This window comes from Neophocaena asiaeorientalis, unplaced genomic scaffold (assembly GCF_003031525.2).
Source record: "Neophocaena asiaeorientalis asiaeorientalis breed wild unplaced genomic scaffold, Neophocaena_asiaeorientalis_V1.1 scaffold59, whole genome shotgun sequence".
Lineage (NCBI taxonomy): Eukaryota > Metazoa > Chordata > Mammalia > Artiodactyla > Phocoenidae > Neophocaena > Neophocaena asiaeorientalis.
Window position 1 is genome coordinate 3,924,202 of NW_020174268.1, and position 19,345 is coordinate 3,943,546.

The following is a 19,345-nucleotide window of genomic DNA, read 5'->3' on the forward strand; positions in this document are numbered from 1 at the left end:
CTTTTCTCCCCACGGGTGGCCTCAAGGGGGACAATGGTCCATATCACATTCCCCGGCTCCCCTGGCCACCGCTGGCTGACCAGTTGTGGACACCCAGTCAAAGCAGGCCCAGCCAGGTGCCGTTCCCTGGGGATGTGGACTTGGGGTCCTGAAAGGCTAGGTTGAGCTGTGAGACCCTGACTGAGCCATCAGGGGGACTGCCGAGCTGAAACCAGATGCTAGGGGGAGAGTAGAAGTCTAGCCGCAGGAAAAGACTGCACGAAGAGAAGTAATGAGAAGCCACAAAACCCCAGAAAAGACAGATACCAGAGCTGCCTCTCTACTGGTCAGTTCTGTACTGGCCACCACTGGGTTCGATGAGGATGCTTTGTATCCTTTTTTAAAAAAATCCCTGTAAATTTGAGCGAGGTAGTATATTTGACATCTATTGATCGCACACCTGTTTTGTGCCAGGCGTTGTGCTACACATGGAGCCGGTGCCTCCCTCGTCACTGGAAGGTTCCTGATTAAGATGCTAAGTAAAGGCAGTCCCGGCGAAAAGGAGGCTTTAGTTTTCATCTTTTTTTTTGAAAGGAGGGGGGTTGTAAGGGAGTGATAGATGACTAGCTTAGACAAGTTAAGTTAGTTACCTGCCCACCAGGTAAACGTGTTCAACAGCTCCCAGGCTTGTGAAGCAAGCCCTTAGAAGAGAGGTGAAGGGCTGGGAAGAAACTGGGGAGATATCAAGGGAGAAGGAATAATGGAAAAGCATTGCAGCGGATGGAATCTCCCAGGAAGTAAATATAGAGAAAGAATCTAGGACTGAAGCAGGACTCAGACTTAGGAAATGGGAAGAAAATGGTTAAGTCCTAACTTCAGTTCTCAGCTTAGGGCCCCTCTGGTCCAGGAAGGCTCCCTGGATCCCAGAATAAAGAGAGATGCCCTGAGCCCGTGACTCGCCACGCTGGGCCCTTGCTTCTGTTAGCCCAGCGATCACGCATCCCTTTCTCAGCCTCTACTCTGGCGTGACGGCTCCCTGGGGAAAGGAGCACATCCTGTTTCCTGCGGATTCCCAGCACCCAGCGCGTCATGGGCTCCTTGTTATCGGGATGAATGAAAGAGGTCTACGGGGTGGGGGCGGGGGGGGGAAGGAAGCCTGTGTAAGAGGGATGCTGACTGACAAGACAGAGGAAGAGGGAAAGCAGGATGGCGCCCAAGAAAAAAGCACATCGATTTCATAACTGAATGGAGCACAGTGACCAATGCCAAGCCAAGCGGCAGAGATGGTGGGCATTGTACAGGTTACTCCAGAAGCTTTAGACAGAGGGGATGCACGTGGCAAATACAGCAGGAAGCTTTCTCATATTTGCCTCACTTGCCTTCAGAGCCACTGTCGGACGAAGCGGAAGAGCCGGATTCCTGCTTTATGTGGCTATAAAACATCACTTCCAAGTCTGCCGGCTCATTCCCGAGCGACCCGCTGGCCCCTCCTGTACTCCAGGTCTCTGTGTGCTGTTGACTCAGAATACTACACTTCATATTCTCCATGACTGAGATAATCATATCTGCGATGTAAAAGTGGGCATTTTCCTGCAGAAGAAAAGATGATCAGTTAAAATTCTCACAAGCATAATCAACTTTTTTTTTCCACTGAGGGTGTATTAGATTGAAAAATCAAGAAGTCGTATTTAAGCGGAGTTAATGCGTAGACATATAAATGTTTATTTAACTGCGTTATCATAGGTCATTACATCAAGTACAGCCCATATCTTCCAGAGACGGAAGATTTAGCCCACTGCAACCAAAAGATGACCCAAGTTGAATTTCTTGTGATATGAAACCCTAGACCAGCGGTGCCTCAGTGGGAGACCTCATTCATCAATCATGGAGAACTTCCCAGCTGAGTGCACACATTACCAATCAAATGCTGAAATGAAACTTATTTGCCACGTGTCATCCAGTGAAGCTTCCAGACTGAAATCAGAACAGCACGTTCTAGGGGATTACCGCTCTCGGTGGTTTTAAAAAGAAAAAAGAAGCTGTGTTCACCTTTTCTACATCCACAGGGAGCACGAATGCCTCTGGTGAGACGGAATTTGAAGAAACGGTTCTTCCACCGACTTGAATAGCACCTGCCAATACAGCAAGTTATTAAAAACAGAGAAAAAGAAGTTCAAAGGTTATCTGAGAACAATTCTAGGGAGTGGTTTTTAAGTGCTGTTTTAAAAATCAGCACAGGCTCTTCCCTGGTGTCCAGTGGTAAAGAATCTGCCTTGCAATGCAGGGGACGCAGGTTCGATCCCTGGTTGGGGAACTAAGATCCCACATGCCGCGGGGTAACTAAGCCCGAGCACCACAACTACTGAGCCCGCGTGCCGCAAACTACGGGGCCCACGTGCTCTGGAGCCTGTGCGCCATGCGCCACCACTAGAGAGAGAAAACCCACACGCCACAACTAGAGAGAAGCCCTCGCGCTGCAACAAAGAGCCTGTGTACCGCAAGGAAAGATCCTGCACGCCTCAACTAAGACCCAATGCAGCCAAATAAATAAATAAATAAAACAAAAAATAAAATAAATAAATATAAAAAATAGAAATCAGCACAATTCTAGAATAAATTAGGACGACAGAAGAAGAAAGAGCCTTCTGATGGTAGACCTTGCAGATGGCAGAGGGTCATCATTTCTGCAAGAAGCTTCTGGAGTAACTTGGGAGGAATCCTCAGAGAAGGATTCCCAGAGAGCCATGGGAATGGAGGAGACCGATGAGGAAAGAGGGTGGAAAGAGAAGAGGATCGTGGAATCTACCTACAGGAGATGCAGGGTGAGAAGGGGCAGTGTAGAAGCAGGGCCTCAAGAATTGTGGGCTCATTCCTCCAACTCACTGCATTTGACCTAAAACTTCCTGTTTACAGAAACAAAATCTATCTGAAAAAGGTCAGCGCTGCTTCTCTAAAACGTTCTTCCTCCAGCCAAGAACAAGAAGAAGATGCAGAGGATAAATTCGGCTGACTCATCCACTCTGCGTCCTTATTAAGCCACTCCATTACTGGCAATGAACACCACCAAGACAAAAATGAGGCCTGTCATGTGACATCTTATTGCAGCTTGTAAGGCAAACCATTTCTGTGAGAGCCATAAGCGCTGTTGTCCCAACCTGGTGAATCAGAACTAAATGGTACAGATGTTTTGAAGGCTTTACAGCTCTCGGGGTGGCAAACAGAGAGGCAAGCAGAATCCCTCCAACCCCTCTGCCTCGTCTTCAAGAAGTCCACTCTTGCATGAAAACTTTGGACCTCTTAGCTTCAGAAGCTGTCTGGGGTGGGCAAACTTTTCCTGAAAAGGACTAGGTAGTAAATATTGTAGGATCTGAGGGCCACACAGCACGCGTTGCAATTACTACTCAGTTCTGCCACTGTCCTGAGAAAGCAGCTACAGACAAAACAAACACAACGGTATTTGTAAAATCAGGAGTCTGGTGGGGTTTGGCTACAGGTCATAGTTTGGGGACCCTGAGGATAGAGGAAAAAGCACAGAGCAAAATCAGACAGTGGATTCCGGTTCCAGGCCCACCCCCACCCCACCCCACCCCCGTTCACCAGCTATGCCTCTGCAGTAAAGTTTCCTCATCCCTGGAATTGGGATAATTATTTTTTTTTTTATTTTTTTTTTTTGCGGTACGTGGGCCTCTCACTGCTGTGGCCTCTCCCGTTGCTCCGGATGCACAGGCCCAGCAGCCATGGCTCACGGGCCCAGCCGCTCCGCGGCACGCGGGATCTTCCCGGACCAGGGCACGAACCCACGTCCCCTGCATCAGCAGGCGGACTCTCAGCCACTGCGCCACCAGGGAAGCCCGGGATAATTATTATTATTGGGGTATTTACCTTATTAGGAAACTGAAGGAGATAAGGAATGTGAAACCACTTTGTAAACGTGTAGATCCTACGCAGACAAAAGGAATTGTTTCTTACAGCCCCAGGAAATGCTGACAGGCTCAGGTGTCTTTCCCTCCCAAATAATCTAAAAAAGGAAAACCCTGCTGCTGCCCTTTGAGGGGCAGCAGATCCAGGAAAATCCCAGGCCTTGTGGCAAATGCCTGCTCTCCCCACTGCTGCCCCCATATCAAAGAAAGAAAGAACCATCTCCCTCGGGACTTCTTTTTCTTAAGCCCATGGAATGAATCCCCTTACCAAGTTTAAGAGATACTCTCAAAAGACAGAGTGGTTTTTAAAGGTACTTAGATTGCTGGGAATCACTGTTTTTGGACAAAGCGGCTGGGGTGCCTGTTTTCTTTCTTGGAGAAAGGATAACTTGAAATTGCAGAACCACTTCCTGTAGAGGAATACAAAAAATGATTTGGGGCAGGGGTACACTAGGCCCTACAGGTCATCTTCCGTCACTTTATAAGTTGTCGTGGTGGTGGCCTGCGGGAGAGAGGCCTTTCAATTTTCCGTTTTTTCCTCACTCTCCCCTGAGACAACCTAGTAGGAAACTAATTTCTCACTTTTCAACCAGTGGATTTACAAGTCACTCTTTTCCTGAGAGCTATCCGACCAGGTGAGCGAAAAGAGAAAAAAGGCCTATAGTCAGACTGTGCCATTTTGCTCAAATTTGGTTCTGAACTCAAACTTAGCCCACGGAGACTGTCCAAAATCTGCTCCTCTTAAACTATTAATAATATGTTAAAGATGGTCACCATCTTTGACTTTTCAAAAGTTTCAATAGAACAAATAAACCCCGTATCTTAGGAAAGTGGGAGGACTGGTTCCTGCTAGTGAGAAATAAATACACACACACACACACACACACACACACACACACACACACACACACAAAGGCAGGCAGCTTTTAAAACTGTTTTGAAAGAAAAAACTTCATTGACTATTTGAACAAGGATTCCAACAGAAATACACATTAATGCAAAGTGTGAATATAGGGCTTCCCTGGTGGCGCAGTGGTTGAGAGTCCGCCTGCCGATGCAGGGGACGTGGGTTCGTGCCCTGGTCCGGGAGGATCCCACATGCCGCCGAGCGGCTGGGCCCGTGAGCCATGGCCGCTGAGCCCGCGCGTCCGGAGCCTGTGCTCCGCAACGGGAGAGGCCACAACAGTGAGAAGTGTGAATATAGCATAATGAGTATTTAAAAATAAACTAAGCATGCCACACATTTTAACAAGAATTGCTAATTTATTGACTCTTGAGTGGCGTTTGGTATGGATTATCCCATTTTAGGAATTTCAGTATTTTAGGAATATGTGTGTCACCTCATAGCCCTGGTTTTAACAGGAAAAGGTTTTCTCCAGTTTGGAGGAATTGTGGTTACTGTGTTTAAGTCTTACTTTTTTTCTAGCCACACCCTGTCCAGGTAAATCTAACAGGGGAGGCGAGTTCCTCTCCTACCTCAGCACTGGTGTGAACCGGAGCCCACTCTGTCCGGACCACCTTCCATCACCACACTGAATGCAGAGCACTTCTGGTGCTCTCCTGCAGGGCATATACCTGCTCCAAGATGGCAGGTGACACTGATTATCAACTAAGTTGAGCTAAGATGACATTTCCCTACAGTCTAAGGAGAAGGGGAATCCTTGACTCCGCCCATCATGACCCATGGTGCTGGGCCAAAGACAGCATGAACTGAGCCCATGCCCTGGATCGTGGGCAAAGTGGAAACTCAGGAGCTTTTCCCTCGCGAGGAACACCTGGCCTCAGCCCCGGGCAGAGCTGGTGTGAGAACAGACAGGAAGGAGGGCAGTCCCCACCAGAGTTACCTGCATCAGTGGAAGCTGTCAGCTGGGAAGGCTTGAAAAATGTATTGTCAGCCTCACGACACGGGGAGGCAGCCAAGTCAATCTTGGAGCTTGTGAACAGAGGCGTCCAAGGACAGCGTCCTGGGAGCACTGCCCGTTCTTCCTTTGAAGTAAGAGAGAAGTCACCGCCTTTTTCAGCTGAGCCCCGGGCAGAGGAGCTGCCCATGGAGTCCACAGTGCCCTTCGACAATGATGTCTCCACCACGGAGTCCCCAAGAGATAACGGTGAAGGGCCCAAGGGAGAGGCAGTGTCCCAGGCAACACGGCTCTCTCTGTTCCCCACTGCTGGCACCTGGGGGGGCAAGTCCTGCAGCTGTTGCTGCTCACACTGGGGGTTAATCCAGGCAGCTCTGTGCCTCGTAAACCTGATGTTTGATGCGCAAGAGAGGTGGTCCGTGTCCAGGAGGCTGGGCGAACCATCAATGTCGCCAGGGTCATTGCTGATTCCTTCCCAGGGGTCCACAGGAGAGGCCTGCCGGCCCGCCGACTGTGACACCATCTTCGAGGCTCAGGGCTGGTGTGAATTCCCTTGTGCTGTTGGATTAGGACCTTGAACTCACCACCTGGTCAGCTAGAGGGCTGGGGAGCTTACCTGCAATGAGCAAGAATCATTCACGATAAACAAGGGCTCGATCATATTTTTAACTCCAAATTCTTTTAAGGAAGCAAAGAAACAAGAAATAAAGTTTGTACTTCGTCCTATACAACACAGTAAATTCCGCTTGGATTAAAAAGGAAAAAATTAATAAATGAATCAGCCATAAAACTAGAAGCAAATGTAAGGGATATGACATTTGGATAGGAAAGGGATTTCAAAGCATAAAAATATTATTTTTATACCAGGATAAAGTCGTATAAGGATACTGCTGATAAAAACACAGGTAAAAATGTAAAACGTCCATGCATTAAATGTCAAACTCAAAATGGGAATGCCATCTGGAAGTAAAGACACATGTTCATAGTTTCTTATTTCTATTTAGTTTGTGTTTGTATTTCAACAAAGTAGGCATGTGAAACTGAGAACAACCAATAGCACCCAAAACTTTTGTTTTGTATAACTTTGCATGAGCCTGTAATACTTAGATTATAACAGCAATTCAAATTTACGATTAGCTTACAATATCTAAAGACCACACTACAAACCTAGACTCTGTCTTTAAGACGGTCCGCTCACTTTTCAGCCCCGTCTTCAGCTTTAGTAAATTAGGCAGTGATTACGATGTTGATGAGCCATACAAACGAGAAGCGCTCTCGTCACTAATTACAGGCCCAGCACATGTGTCTTCCTAGTGTTCTCCCACTGTCCTTCACGTTGTCAAGCTCCAAACAGCCTTCAACAGCCAAAGCAAGGTTGGCAGGGGGAAGGTTTAGAGATGGAGGTGTCTGCTTGGGCAGTGACCCTAAAGGAAGGGTGAAATCCACGGGCACACTGCAGTGAGCCTCCGACTTTGGTTCTCATAAAGTTCCAGGGCTTTGGGCTTCCCTGGCGGCACAGTGGTTGAGAGTCCGCCTGCCGATGCAGAGGACACGGGTTCATGCTCCGGTCTGGGAAGATCCCACATGCAGCGGAGCCGCTGGGCCCGGGAGCCATGGCCGCTAAGCCTGCACGTCCGGAGCCTGTGCTCCGCAGCGGGAGAGGCCACAACAGTGAGAGGCCCGCGTATCGCGAAAAAAAAAAAAAAAAAGTTCCAGGGCTTTAAACACCATCATTATGTATAGGCGGCTCCCACATGGATCTCTATTCCTGACCTCCCCTGAACTCTGGGCTAGCGTATCTTACTGCTTATTTGACGTTTGTCAAGAAGGCATCACAACCTGATATATTCAAAAGAGACACTGATTTTTCCCCCCCCAAATCTGCTCCTGCCTGGTTTTCCCCATCTCAGCAACCCCCTAGTTGCTGAAGCCCCGAATGTAGGAGTCAGTCCTGACCCTACCTTCCCAGGCGCTCCATCTTTAACCTACCAGCAAGCTTATATCTACAGCCACCACCCTAGTGTAAGTCAGCATCTTCTCCCACTGGATCTCCCGCCATCTTCCCAATGGTCTCTGTGCTTCCACTCTCACCTATTTATAATCAAGTTATTCAGAGATATCTTTTATAAACCTAAATCATTCCCCTAATCGACCCCCCCCCATAGCTTCCCATCAAATCTGGAATAAAATCCAAAATCCTTACCTTGTCCTCCAGGCATGACATGATCCTGTCCCGCAGACCTCTCTCGCCTGGCTAACCTCCGGAAGTCCCAACCATGCAGCAAACTCTTGAGTCCCACACGCCCTTGCCCACTCTCTGGGCCCCGTTGTAATCTCTCTGCTTGGACCACTCTTCCCTCAAATGATCACACATCTGGCTCCTTCCTGTCTTATGCGTGCCTGGGTTTATGAATGACTTCCTCAAAGAAGTCTTTCCTAACTACCTCTCTTAACGTAGTTCCCTGGTTATGCCTTCTCACAGCACTTTGCTTAATTTTCATCACAGTAGTTCTCACTTCCTGATACTTCCTGTCATCTCTGCCCAGCCCCCTGACTAGAAGCTCCGGGAGAGCAGGGGCCTTGTCTAAGAGTGGCAGATGGGGGCTCAATAAAAGTTACAGACTGAATGAATAAATCCAACAAAGTGGAAATAAAGTCATGGGTAGAGGAAAGCCATCTGTGGTCGATACAACTGCTCTATTATGGTAGCAGATTTACTCATCCAGGGATGGAAGTGAATCAATGTTTCCTAAAGATACAAAATTTTTCTCACCCAATGCTTACAAATAGACCAAAAGAAGGTAATGTGGAAACTGGGTTTTCTTGATTTGTGGGTCCTCCATTGTAGGTCACAGTTTTTGGAGTGATGTAGGACATCTATGTATATATATCATCCTGAGAACACAGCACAAGCTCCAACTCACCAGTCACAAAATATCACAGGATTTGGTGAGAACGGCCAGCGCTCACTACCTGAAGTGTTTCATCTTCCTTCTTCCGACCTCAAATCTCACTTTGTGCCCCAATTTCTCTTTGTCGCACATCTTTTCCTCTCCAGTAATTTCGAGTGTTATAATTACCAAAAACCCCACTCATGACTATGGTTTTATAAAATGCCAAAAACACAGAAGCCTGGAGTAAAAGCTGAAGCAGTGTCACTGCACCAAGCCCCCACCAATCCTGCTTCTTTCCCAGAAATAACATCGTCAACCATTTTATTCCATCCAGACCTTTTTCTATGAATTAACATACATATGTCAGATCAGAAGATATGTCTTATTTTCTTTTTTATATACACACGAGATCATACTAAACGTACTCTAAACCTACCTTCTTTTTCTCTCATCAACATGTCTTGAGGGTATATATTCTTTTTTTAAATTATTTACGGCTGTGTTGGGTCTTCATTGCTGCATGAGGGCTTTCTCTATTTGTAGCAAGCGGAGTCTACTCTTCGTTGCAGTGCGCGGGAGGTGGCTTCTCTTGCTGCGGAGCACGGTCTCTAGGCACGCAGGCTTCAGTAGTTGCAGCACATGGGCTCAGTAGTTGTGGCTCGTGGGCTCTAGAGTGCAGGCTCAGTAGTTGTGGCTCACGGGCTCTAGAGCACAGGCTCAGTAGTTGTGGCGCACGGGCTTAGTTGCTCTGCGGCATGTGGGATCTTCCCGGACCAGGGCTCGAACCCATGTCCCCTGAACTGGCAGGCAGATTCTTAACCACTGCACCACCAGGGAAGTCCCATTGAGGGTGTATATTCTTTACCTTAACTATTTTACCACTTTTTATGGTACAAATATATCATAAGTTCTTAGCCAGACTCCTATTGATGAAACTTTTCAGTTTTTCACTATTATAAAATATACAGCAATGAACATCTTCAATCATGTTGCTTTTGATTGACTTTCTTTTACTAGATCTTTTCTTTCACAAGACAAAAGTCTTGCAGACCTTAAGCAGCCAGCATTTTGATGGTAGCGAGGAGATGGCTTTAGCTCCTAATACCCCTAAGAATCTTAAAGATCCTCCAGGGCTAGGAGCGAGCATGTCAGGTTTAGGATTTAGGATTTTCTCTGCCTCAGCGCTAGTACCTGAATACATAACTGGGAGCATCAAAGACTCATCTTAAATGTGACCTTCTCTGTGAGGCCTCCCTGCTCACCCTATAAATAATGGCAACTACCCCTCCCCCGTAGTTCCTCTCCCCCTTCGCAACTATCTTTCTCTCCTTACTCCTCAGCACTACCCCTCATTTCATTTAACCTCAGTGACTAACACCCACTAGAAGGTAAAATCTTTTAGGGCATTTTAAAAACTTGTAATTTTCTTCAATGATCTGTCCCTAGTATCTAGAACAGGGGCATATCATAGGTACTCAATAAATATATTGAGTATATGAATAAAAGAATGAACAAACTGACCAACAGTACCTAAGTATGGTTATATTGGTTATTTCTGTTGCCCAAGAAAGGAAGCCAAGAACAGACGTCACCCTGTAGAAGAAACTGGAGATCACGACCTAAAATACCTGCCAACCATTTCCTTAGAATAAAGGGTATTAGAGAAATCACAAACGAGAGTTGAGGGTGAAAGGTCAAATTCACTTCTCTCAGTTTCATGGTGTCTTACTGAGCATATGCCAGGTGAGAGACAAAAGCAAGCAGAGAATGAAATGACCTTTAACCACAGCATGTGAGCTCTTTGGTTAACACAGTTCCCAGGACCTCTTCCCATCTTTCTGTATCTACTTCCCTTCATGCTTTGACTTTAAGCAAAGGCTAATATCCCCCAAGGATGTCTACAGACTCAAGCGATCACAGATCACACAGAAACCTTTAAGATGCCCAATAATGCAACTCCATAGCTTCCATGACAGTGGCCAGGAATCAGAGTAAACTGCAGTTTTGAGACAGCTGCAGCTTCACTGCACATGTGCTGAATGCTGTGTTCTCATACGAAAAGCACCAGGAAGGAAACAGTGCCACACCGCAATGGTGGCTGGTGACATCACAGGACTCCTCTCCGTCCAAGTCAACCTTTGGCAATGACCCTTCATTTTGAAGGTCTGTTGTCAGAAGAACACAGAGGAAGGACAGAAAGCAGGGTGGGGTGGGAAGGGGAAGACCCAGCCAGGGAAAAGTTCAAGGAAACCCAGATATTTGCCTAAGAAAACTGCAGGGTTGCACAAGATGAACAGATGACTAACTTTCTGTGGCCACTGCATCTGTCATACTCACCACTCTCGTTCTGCACAATGAAAATTTATGATATTTCACGTGTTATTAGGCCAATTTGGGAACTGAAATGCAGACCTTTAGGGGACTTGCCCAAAGTCTCACCATTAGTAATCAGCAGAAGTAGAATAAAAATAAAAGTCCAACACCCGATCCAAAGCTCCTTCCACTGGTATTTACACGTTCCATTTGGGCTGAAATTAGCAGGATATTTTCAATTTCTTTAGCAAAGTAATTTTAAGAATCTCCCCATCAAAATTGTCACAAAGCATGGGATTAATGACCACACAGCTACATATATTTGATCCCATGCCTTTAGAACAGTTGTCCCCAGAATTTTATATGACTTCCTACTTGTAAAAAAAAAAACCTTTGCATTTACATCTCCAATATAGGACTAGTTACTTATAAACCTTACATATACACAGATATTCTAATACATTGTATAATTATAAAGCATCATTGAAAAGATGCAAGAACATAGCATTTTGTTCTTGTTTTCCAATGAATCATCTTGTACCCTAAAGGTACATAACTTCCACTTTGGGGACCACTGCTCAAGTAATGCTTTACTCAAAAATCAAAAACAGGGGCTTCACTGGTGGCGCAGTGGTTAAGAATCCTCCCGCCAATGCAGGGGACACGCGGTCAAGCCGTGGTCCAGGAAGATCCCATGTGCCACTGAGCAACTGAGGCCATGCACCACAACTACTGAGCCTGTGCTCTAGAGTCCGCAAGCCACAACTACTGAACCCGTGCGCCACAACTACTGAAGCCCGCGCACCTAGAGCCCGTGCTCTGCAACAAGAGAAGCCACCACATTGAGAAGCCCACGCATTGTAACAAAGAGCAGCCCCTTCTCGCCGCAACTAGAGAAAGCACGCGCATAGCAGCGAAGACCCAACGCAGCCAAAATATAATTTTAAAAAAAGAAACAACAAAAAACATCAATAACAAAAAGGCTTCTACATGAATATAATTAGATAACTAAATAAGACTTAGAAAAATATGAATACAAAAATTTACCCAAAGTAAGGGTGGGTACCTGCACTTGAAAGATAGCTAGATTCCCATATTTGGGCAAAATAAACTGGGGAGCTATATTATTGAAAGAAAACAGTCTGACAGTTCCTCAGATGGTTCAACATCCAGTTACCATTTGAACAAGCAATTCCACTCCTGGCTATATACCCAAGAGAAATGAAAGTATATGTTACCACAAAAATTTACACATGAATTTTAAAAATCAAGATGTAATTGACACACAGCCCCGTATAAGTTTAAGGTTTACAGCATAATGATTTGATTTACATACACTGTGAAGCAATGATCACAGTATGTTTAGGGAACATCCATCCTCTCGTATAGGTACAAAATCAAAGAAATAGAAAAAAACGTTTTTTCTTCTGATGAGAACTCTTTGAATTTCCTCTCTTAACAATTTTCATATATAACATACAGATGTGCTAATTCTATTATAATCATGTTGTACATTACATCACGAGCACTTATTTGTGTTATAGCTGGAAGTTTGTACCTTTTGACTATCTTCATCCAATCCCCCTCCCCTCCCCCTCCAACCTCATCACTGGCAACCACAAGTCTGATCTCTTTCTCTATAAATTTGTTTGTTTTTGAAGTATAATTGACCTACAACACTATGTTAGTTCCCGTTACAAAACAGTGATTTGATGTTTCTATACCTACGTGAATGTTAATGGCAGTATTATTCAGAATAGCTAAAAAGTGGAAACAACCCAAATGTTCATCGATTGAAAAATGGATAAACAAAGTACACTACAGCCATATAATGTAATATTATTCAGCCATCCTAAGAAGGGAAGTACTAATGCATGCTACAACATGGATGAGCCCTGAAAACATCCTACGAAGTGAAAGAAGCCAGTGACAAAAATATTTCTTATGTATTTATTTATTTATGAATGAATGAAATGTCCAGATAGGCAAATCCATAGGACAGAAAGCGGATTAGCAGTTGCTTTGGGGGATGGGAAGATAGGGAGTAACAGGTCAAAGGTATCTTTTTGAGGTTCTAAATGTTCTCAAACCAACCGTGGGAATCCTGGCACATACCTGTGAAGACACTAAAACCACAGATTGTACACTTTAATTGGGTGAATTCTATGTTATGTCAATTCTATCTCAATCTCAATAATGCTGTTGAAAAAATGAAATGGGCCAAGTACGCATCTCCTTTCAAAAAGGTCTGAGAAGACTATAGAGCACTGGTATTCCGTGTGCCACAGAGATCAAAGGAGCACAAGCTGTAAGTCAGGCTGAGAAAAAAAGCACTGAAAGCTAAAAGGGGAAAAAGAGAGTAGATAAAGGGAGTACGGAATAAATGTGCCTAAAGTAGGCATGGAGAAGGGAGAGAGTAAGTAGAAGTGAAAATGCCATGACTGAACTATGTAGGAAAAAAAAAACCCCAAGGGACAGTAAGGACAATACCATCAGCATGATGGCTGAATAATGGGGAACCGATTGTCTACACTGAGGGCTCCAAGCATCCACCCTTATCTTTACACAAGCACTGCAGGGGAGGTTCTGCTGGTCCCAATTTAGAGATGGGAAAACAAAGTCAAAGAGATTAAGTATCATGGTCATGTTTGGTTAAGTGCCTATCTTTTAGAAATATATACAGAAGGATTTAGAAATAATTGATAGAATTTCTTGAATTTGCTTTAAAATAAAACAGTGCCAGTGGGGGGATATGGATGAAACACAATTGGCCATTTTGATCATTGTTGAAGGTGGGAGAAGGGCACATAGACTGTTCTCTCTACTTAATGGTTGAAATTTTCCATAAGAAAATTCCCAAGTTAAAAAAAAACCTTCAACATGTGCTATATCTGTCTATGTCCCTAAGTTACCTTTCTGATCCCCTTATTTACCTCTGTACCCCTACACCTCTATACCCCTCTGCAACCCTACACCACTATACCCCTTTACACCCCTACACCCTCCTACCCCCCGGTCTTACTCAAATTTACCTTTGGGTTGAGAATTTCCCTATCACCCTGTTAAAAACTGCATCCCTACAAGTATACCCTATCCCCATTTACTGCCTTTTTTTTTTTTTCCACACTGCACAGCATGTGGGATCTTAGTTCCCTGACCAGGGATTGAACTCATGCTCCATGCAGTGGAAGCATGGAGTCTTAACCACTGGACCACCAGGGAAGTACCTGCCCTGTTTCTTTTTCCATAGCACTCATCATCATTACTAACACTTAGATGGCATTTACTATGTGCCTGACACTGTTCTAAGCTTTCTACACACACACACACACACACACACACACACACCTGATCCTCCTAATAACCTATGAGGTAGATATGACAACACTGTCTTTATTTTACAGATGAGAAATTGAGGCACGGTTAGTCAATGGAGCCAGTTTCCCAGCCAGGCAGTCTCGCTCCAAATCCACATTCTAACCTACAACAGCACAGGGGTGAAGGGAAGACCTTTAAATAGCACGGATCCAAACATCACTCCAGATCATCAAAATTCACCAAGCGCGGACCGGCTGCTGTGAGCCTGGCCACATCAGTAACACTGACACGGTTACCTCCCTCAGCCCAAATCTCCATCAAGACCACACTCTAAATTAAGAGTGAGAACCTCCCCCAAAAAAGATTTTACGCAGGTCACAGGACAGTTCAAATGACTTGACAGCTGAACCATATTGTTTAAAATACACTTAATATAAGCATATACGGAAATTCAAGTTTCCTCACCCACCAGATTTAAACTGGCTGTCCCAAAAGCTGTCTTCTAAGAACAATTTCCAAACAAAGAAAGAGAGGATAGGGAAGTAACTTACATATATTTTCAGGACTCGGTTGTTCTCTGACCCACTATAGCTTGTTGGAATAAAAGGATGTAGAATGTAAGGATTAAAAAACAAACAAACAAACCCTCCACCCTCCAATTTTCATCACCTGAACTCAACCAGAGAAAAGCACGTGCTGGCTGTGAGTGTTATTCAATGTTACTTGCCAGAAAAACTCTGAAGTCTAATTTGCATTTATCTCTTTTAATAAACGTAATGCTAAGGATCCAAGAACAGAACTCAAGAATTTTTTAAAACAAATTTCAAACATAATTGTTGGGTAAATCACATTGTGTGTAGTCTCCTCCAGCTTTTACTCATTTGCCACCTGCCAGCCTACTGTTAACCGATGACAAAAACACTTTGACTCTGAAACTTCCCTTTACATGCTGAGAAGTATTTCTTTCACAGTTCACGCTCCATGTTCACGTGAGAAATAAAGCATTCGCTCAATTTGGAATTATTATCACTATTTTGTGGATGAGAAAACCGAGGCTCAGAAAAAAGTAAAGACCACACAGCAACTTGGCAGCAAGCTCAGGGTCCTGAATCCCTGCTCCAGAGCCCTTAGTCTCACTCCTGACCACCTGTATGTGTGGGAGAAAACCCAGCGCAGAAGTTAAGAAACAAACACAAGAGTACCAATCAAATGTAATTGTTATGCCAATCTGAGAGAAATTCTCCACTACTAGCTGTGTGACCTTGGGCAAGGCACTCAACGTCTCTGTGCTTCAGTTTCTTTACAGACTTTTGTGAGAACTAAATGGATTGTAACATGCATATCAGAGTCTGGCACACAATAGTCTATAAAAGTTAGCTTTATTATCACCCTTTGTGTTATTTTATAAAGTATTAGACAATCTAGTTTTTTTAATAAACTTATTTATTTATTCATTTATTTAATTTTTGGCTGCATTGGGTCTTCGCTGCTGCACGCGGGCTTTACTCGAGTTGCGGTGAGCGGGGGCTACTCTTTGTTGCGGGGCGCAGGCTCCTCATTGCGGTGGCTTCTCTTGTTGCAGAGCACAGGCTCTAGGCGCGCGGGCTTCAGTAGTTGTGGCACACAGGCTTCAGTAGTTGTGGCTCGCGGGCTCTAGAGCGCAGGCTCAGTAGTTGTGGCGCACGGGCTTAGTTGCTCCGCGGCATGTGGGATCCTCCCGGACCAGGGCTCGAACCCGTGTCCCCTGCATTGGCAGGCAGATTCTTAACCACTGCGCCACCAGGGAAGCCCCTAGACAATCTAGTTTTATTTCCCAATCTCTTAAATGAGTCATCTTTCAACTCCTTTTAGTTAAAATGGAAAAGCCAGTCAGAGGTCTTGTTTGGTATCATGAAAAGATACAATATGACATACAGGCTCTAGCATTGCTCACTTTTATAGCCTCTGGAAGGGCTGGACACGCTTATCTCAAATGGACTGCTTAAATTTTAACAGTAACACAACCAACCATGCGAATCTCTCCTTTCAGTATTAGATATATGAATCTAAATTTGGTAATAAGAGAAACTCTTCTAACTTGTCCTTGCTAATATGTGCTATGATTTGTGTGGGAAACATTTCCTGAGCTCTTTACCTAGCTTCCTCTAAAAGCATTCGAATTAAAATGCTTATTCTTGGATGTCTATCCTTGGCTCTGACAGAATTTTCCCCGCGTCAGAAAACAAGAACTCCAACTTCAGAAAGCCAACAATGTTTTCGGAGCTAAAGCTGTTCTCCTGAAGAACACGTGCAATCAAATCTAACCCCCCAGCCGCTCCAACAAAGACTTTCAACTTTCGTGCACTCTCCCAGCACCTCCCCCGCTTTGTACCCGCCCTAAAGAAGCTGATGAACAAGACAAAGTTCCTGTCCCCTGATGTCACACTGTGCTGGGCAGTTTCACGACGGCTGTGCCGTGAAGAGGAACTGCAACAAGAGATTGAGAAACAGACGCATGTCGCCCCTCTGACAGGTAACCAGGAAAAGGCCCTCACTGCCGCGAAGTTCCTGCCTTAACTCGGCTATGAGCAAGGTTCCGTCGGTGTCCAGGAAAAAGGTGTGGGCAGCAATGCTTAATTTGTACAAACCACACTTTATACTTTTCAAAATACCACCGTCCCTCCAATTCTCTTCCAAACCACCCAGTGAGGTGGGGCAGGAACCATCCCCACGCTTCTCACACTGAAGTTCAAAGAGGTTTCCTGACTTGCTGAGACCTCTGCTATTCGGCCTCAGGACAGGGTCTAAGAAACCCAAGTCTGCTGACCCTCAGTCCTTTGCACTTTGCCTGCACATCTTCAATTTAAAGATCCTTCCAAATTGCACTGGCATAACACAGGGAAGCTCTTGAATATCCCCTTTCCTTTGAGTCTTCGTTCCCATTAAGGTTAAAGGACCCCTCTTCTGAAGGTGCTCTACCTTCTCCAAGCCGACAGCATCAATTTCGCAGGAGGTCGGTAGCAAACCTCCCGCGCGGCCACGGGCAGGCGGGGTGAGGGTGAAACGCAGCATCCGCTATCGCCGCTGCAATCTCAGCAGGTGGATGTCACACCTGGCGGCCGGACGAAACCTTGCGCGGCGCTTTCGCACTCTAACGTAGTTCAGTTAAGCAGCCAAAAGTTGCTTGCCACCAGGTTTGGGCGTGTTAGGCGGGTGCTCCTCCGCAGACCTTCGCCTGCTGTGTGGGCGCTTTTTGTAGAACAGGGAAAAGCCACCGAGTCCGGAGCCCAGCGTCCGGGACCACGCAGGGCGCAGGATTCGCGCTTACTGAGAGTCGCCCTGCGCAAAAGTGCCTGGTGATCCGGCTCCTGCGCCCCTCGGACCCAAGCCGAGCACAGGGTCGTCCCCACCCCCACCCCCTGCAAGGCAACTCCACAAAAATCCGCCACCCTTACCCAGATGCCCCCTCCTACCTTCTCCCGGGGCGGGGCGGGGAGGGCGGGACTCGGCACTTCCCTGACCTACCTTGGGGTCTCTCGAGTCTCCGCTCTGTGCTCGCCTACCTGGCGTCCCTCCCCCTCTCCCCGCACCTCCCGCAGCTCTCGCGTCCCCGGCCCCGCATGGCTCAACCAAGCGGCGGAAAACCATGTGGGCGCCGCGCGGCGTCTCGTCTCTGGCGCGGCTCCGAGCCGCGTTGCGCGGTCACTGCGCCCCCAAGCGGCCGAGAGGGGGAACGAGGAGGGGGAAGCGGCGCCCTGACGCCGCCACCCCCATCTCCCCGCGCCAACCAAAAAATCCGGGGCTCCGGCAGCAATCCGAGAAGCCCCCCAGGGAAGCGAAGCGCCACTCCCCGGCCTGCTGCTCGCGGGAAGACGCCAAAGAGGCGAGCTGGAAGCCACTCGGGCCCCCTGCGCTCCCCCCGACACCGGGCCCTGGGTGATGCGGGCTGGGGACCGCCGGAGCAGCTGTGCTCCCTCCTCCCTCGGTTCCCTCCGGAAATCCCACCCTACCCCTCGCTGGGGGCCCAGATGGAACCGCGCTTTCCGGGGTCGAAACGAGATAATCACACACCTGGCGGACTTAGATGTCCAACCCCAAAGCTCAAAGCATTCATCTTCAGCGTCGGTGCTATGGCCCGAAATGATCTTCCTTAGTAATTTGGATTCAAGTCTGCACTGCAATCAATGGGCCCAGCGGGGACCTGCAACTTACCCGGAGCGCGAGCCGCGTCTTTCTGACCTCAGCGGGCTGCTCCCCGCGGAACCCCACTCCGAGGACGCCACCGCCAGCATTCGTTCAACCTAATCGTCCTTGTCCGCCTGCAGCGAGGGTTTGGAAACCCATCACAGCTGTGCCGCGCAGAGCACGCAGATCGCGGTGGAGGCTGGCGAGAAGCAGCCAACCAATACAGAAAGTTTTCACAAATAGAAACCTAAGCCCTGACAGTACGGCTGAGTGCACGGCGTCCCTCGGCCCCTAGGGAGCTTCAGCGCGCTCCAGCAGCGCCCTAACGTCTCTAGGGGAAAGAATCTCCCAGTTACCTGCTCCGGTAACAACACGCAGGTGAGCCAGTCCTGGCCCTTCTGCTCGGTAAAACCAAACCCGCACCGCAATCCTTTTGGTTCCTTGGCTTTGTCCTTTGTCACTTCCAGGAATATGGAAGTGACATTGTGGAACCATGTCAGAGGTATTTTTGGCTTTATTTGCCGGGGGTCTCTCTGAAACATCCCCCTCCTTGGCGCAGCCTGGCGTGGAGTTAGTTAAGGGGCGGCGCCGCGTAGACGCTGCTTCTTCTGATGAAGACCTAAGGGAGAATCAAGATCAAAAGCCAGGTGAACGCTAGCTGTCAGTCACCCGCTTCCACTGAGGGCAGCCTGTGTGGAGCCTAGTTTGGCTTAGACCTGAAAGAGCTCTAGACATTTGGGGTTCTGCCTCAGGAATTCACGTCTGCTGAAGGCCGACTGGGAAGGGCTTACACTAAACTAGATCAAGAAAGGAAAGGGCATGGGATGTGTGCTAACGTTTGCCGAGTCTCTGCTATGTGCCAGGTACTTTTCCTGATTATTTTCAACATCCCCGAGAA

The 19,345-nt window shown here is 46.8% G+C and overlaps 1 protein-coding gene across 5 annotated transcripts in view; it reads right to left on the reverse strand.

Moving 5' to 3' along the window:
* RUBCNL (rubicon like autophagy enhancer) overlaps nucleotides 1–18,579 on the reverse strand; it is a 37,041-nt gene extending 18,462 nt beyond the window's left edge. For 2 of the 5 annotated variants that reach the window (XM_024755587.1, XM_024755583.1), the window contains exons 1-4: nucleotides 7,962–8,162; nucleotides 5,744–6,374; nucleotides 2,029–2,111; nucleotides 1,359–1,569 (exon numbers count right to left, since the gene is read on the reverse strand). In XM_024755587.1, coding sequence (XP_024611355.1) covers nucleotides 1,359–1,569; nucleotides 2,029–2,111; nucleotides 5,744–6,281 — 832 coding nt within the window. In that variant the 5' untranslated portion in view covers nucleotides 6,282–6,374; nucleotides 7,962–8,162. Of the gene's footprint in view, nucleotides 1–1,358; nucleotides 1,570–2,028; nucleotides 2,112–2,789; nucleotides 2,842–5,743; nucleotides 6,375–7,961; nucleotides 8,163–17,787; nucleotides 17,874–18,474 lie in introns of those variants that run through there. The other 3 variants (XM_024755584.1, XM_024755585.1, XM_024755588.1) reach the window with 3 other exon arrangements.
* Between the last annotated feature and the right edge of the window lie 766 nt (nucleotides 18,580–19,345).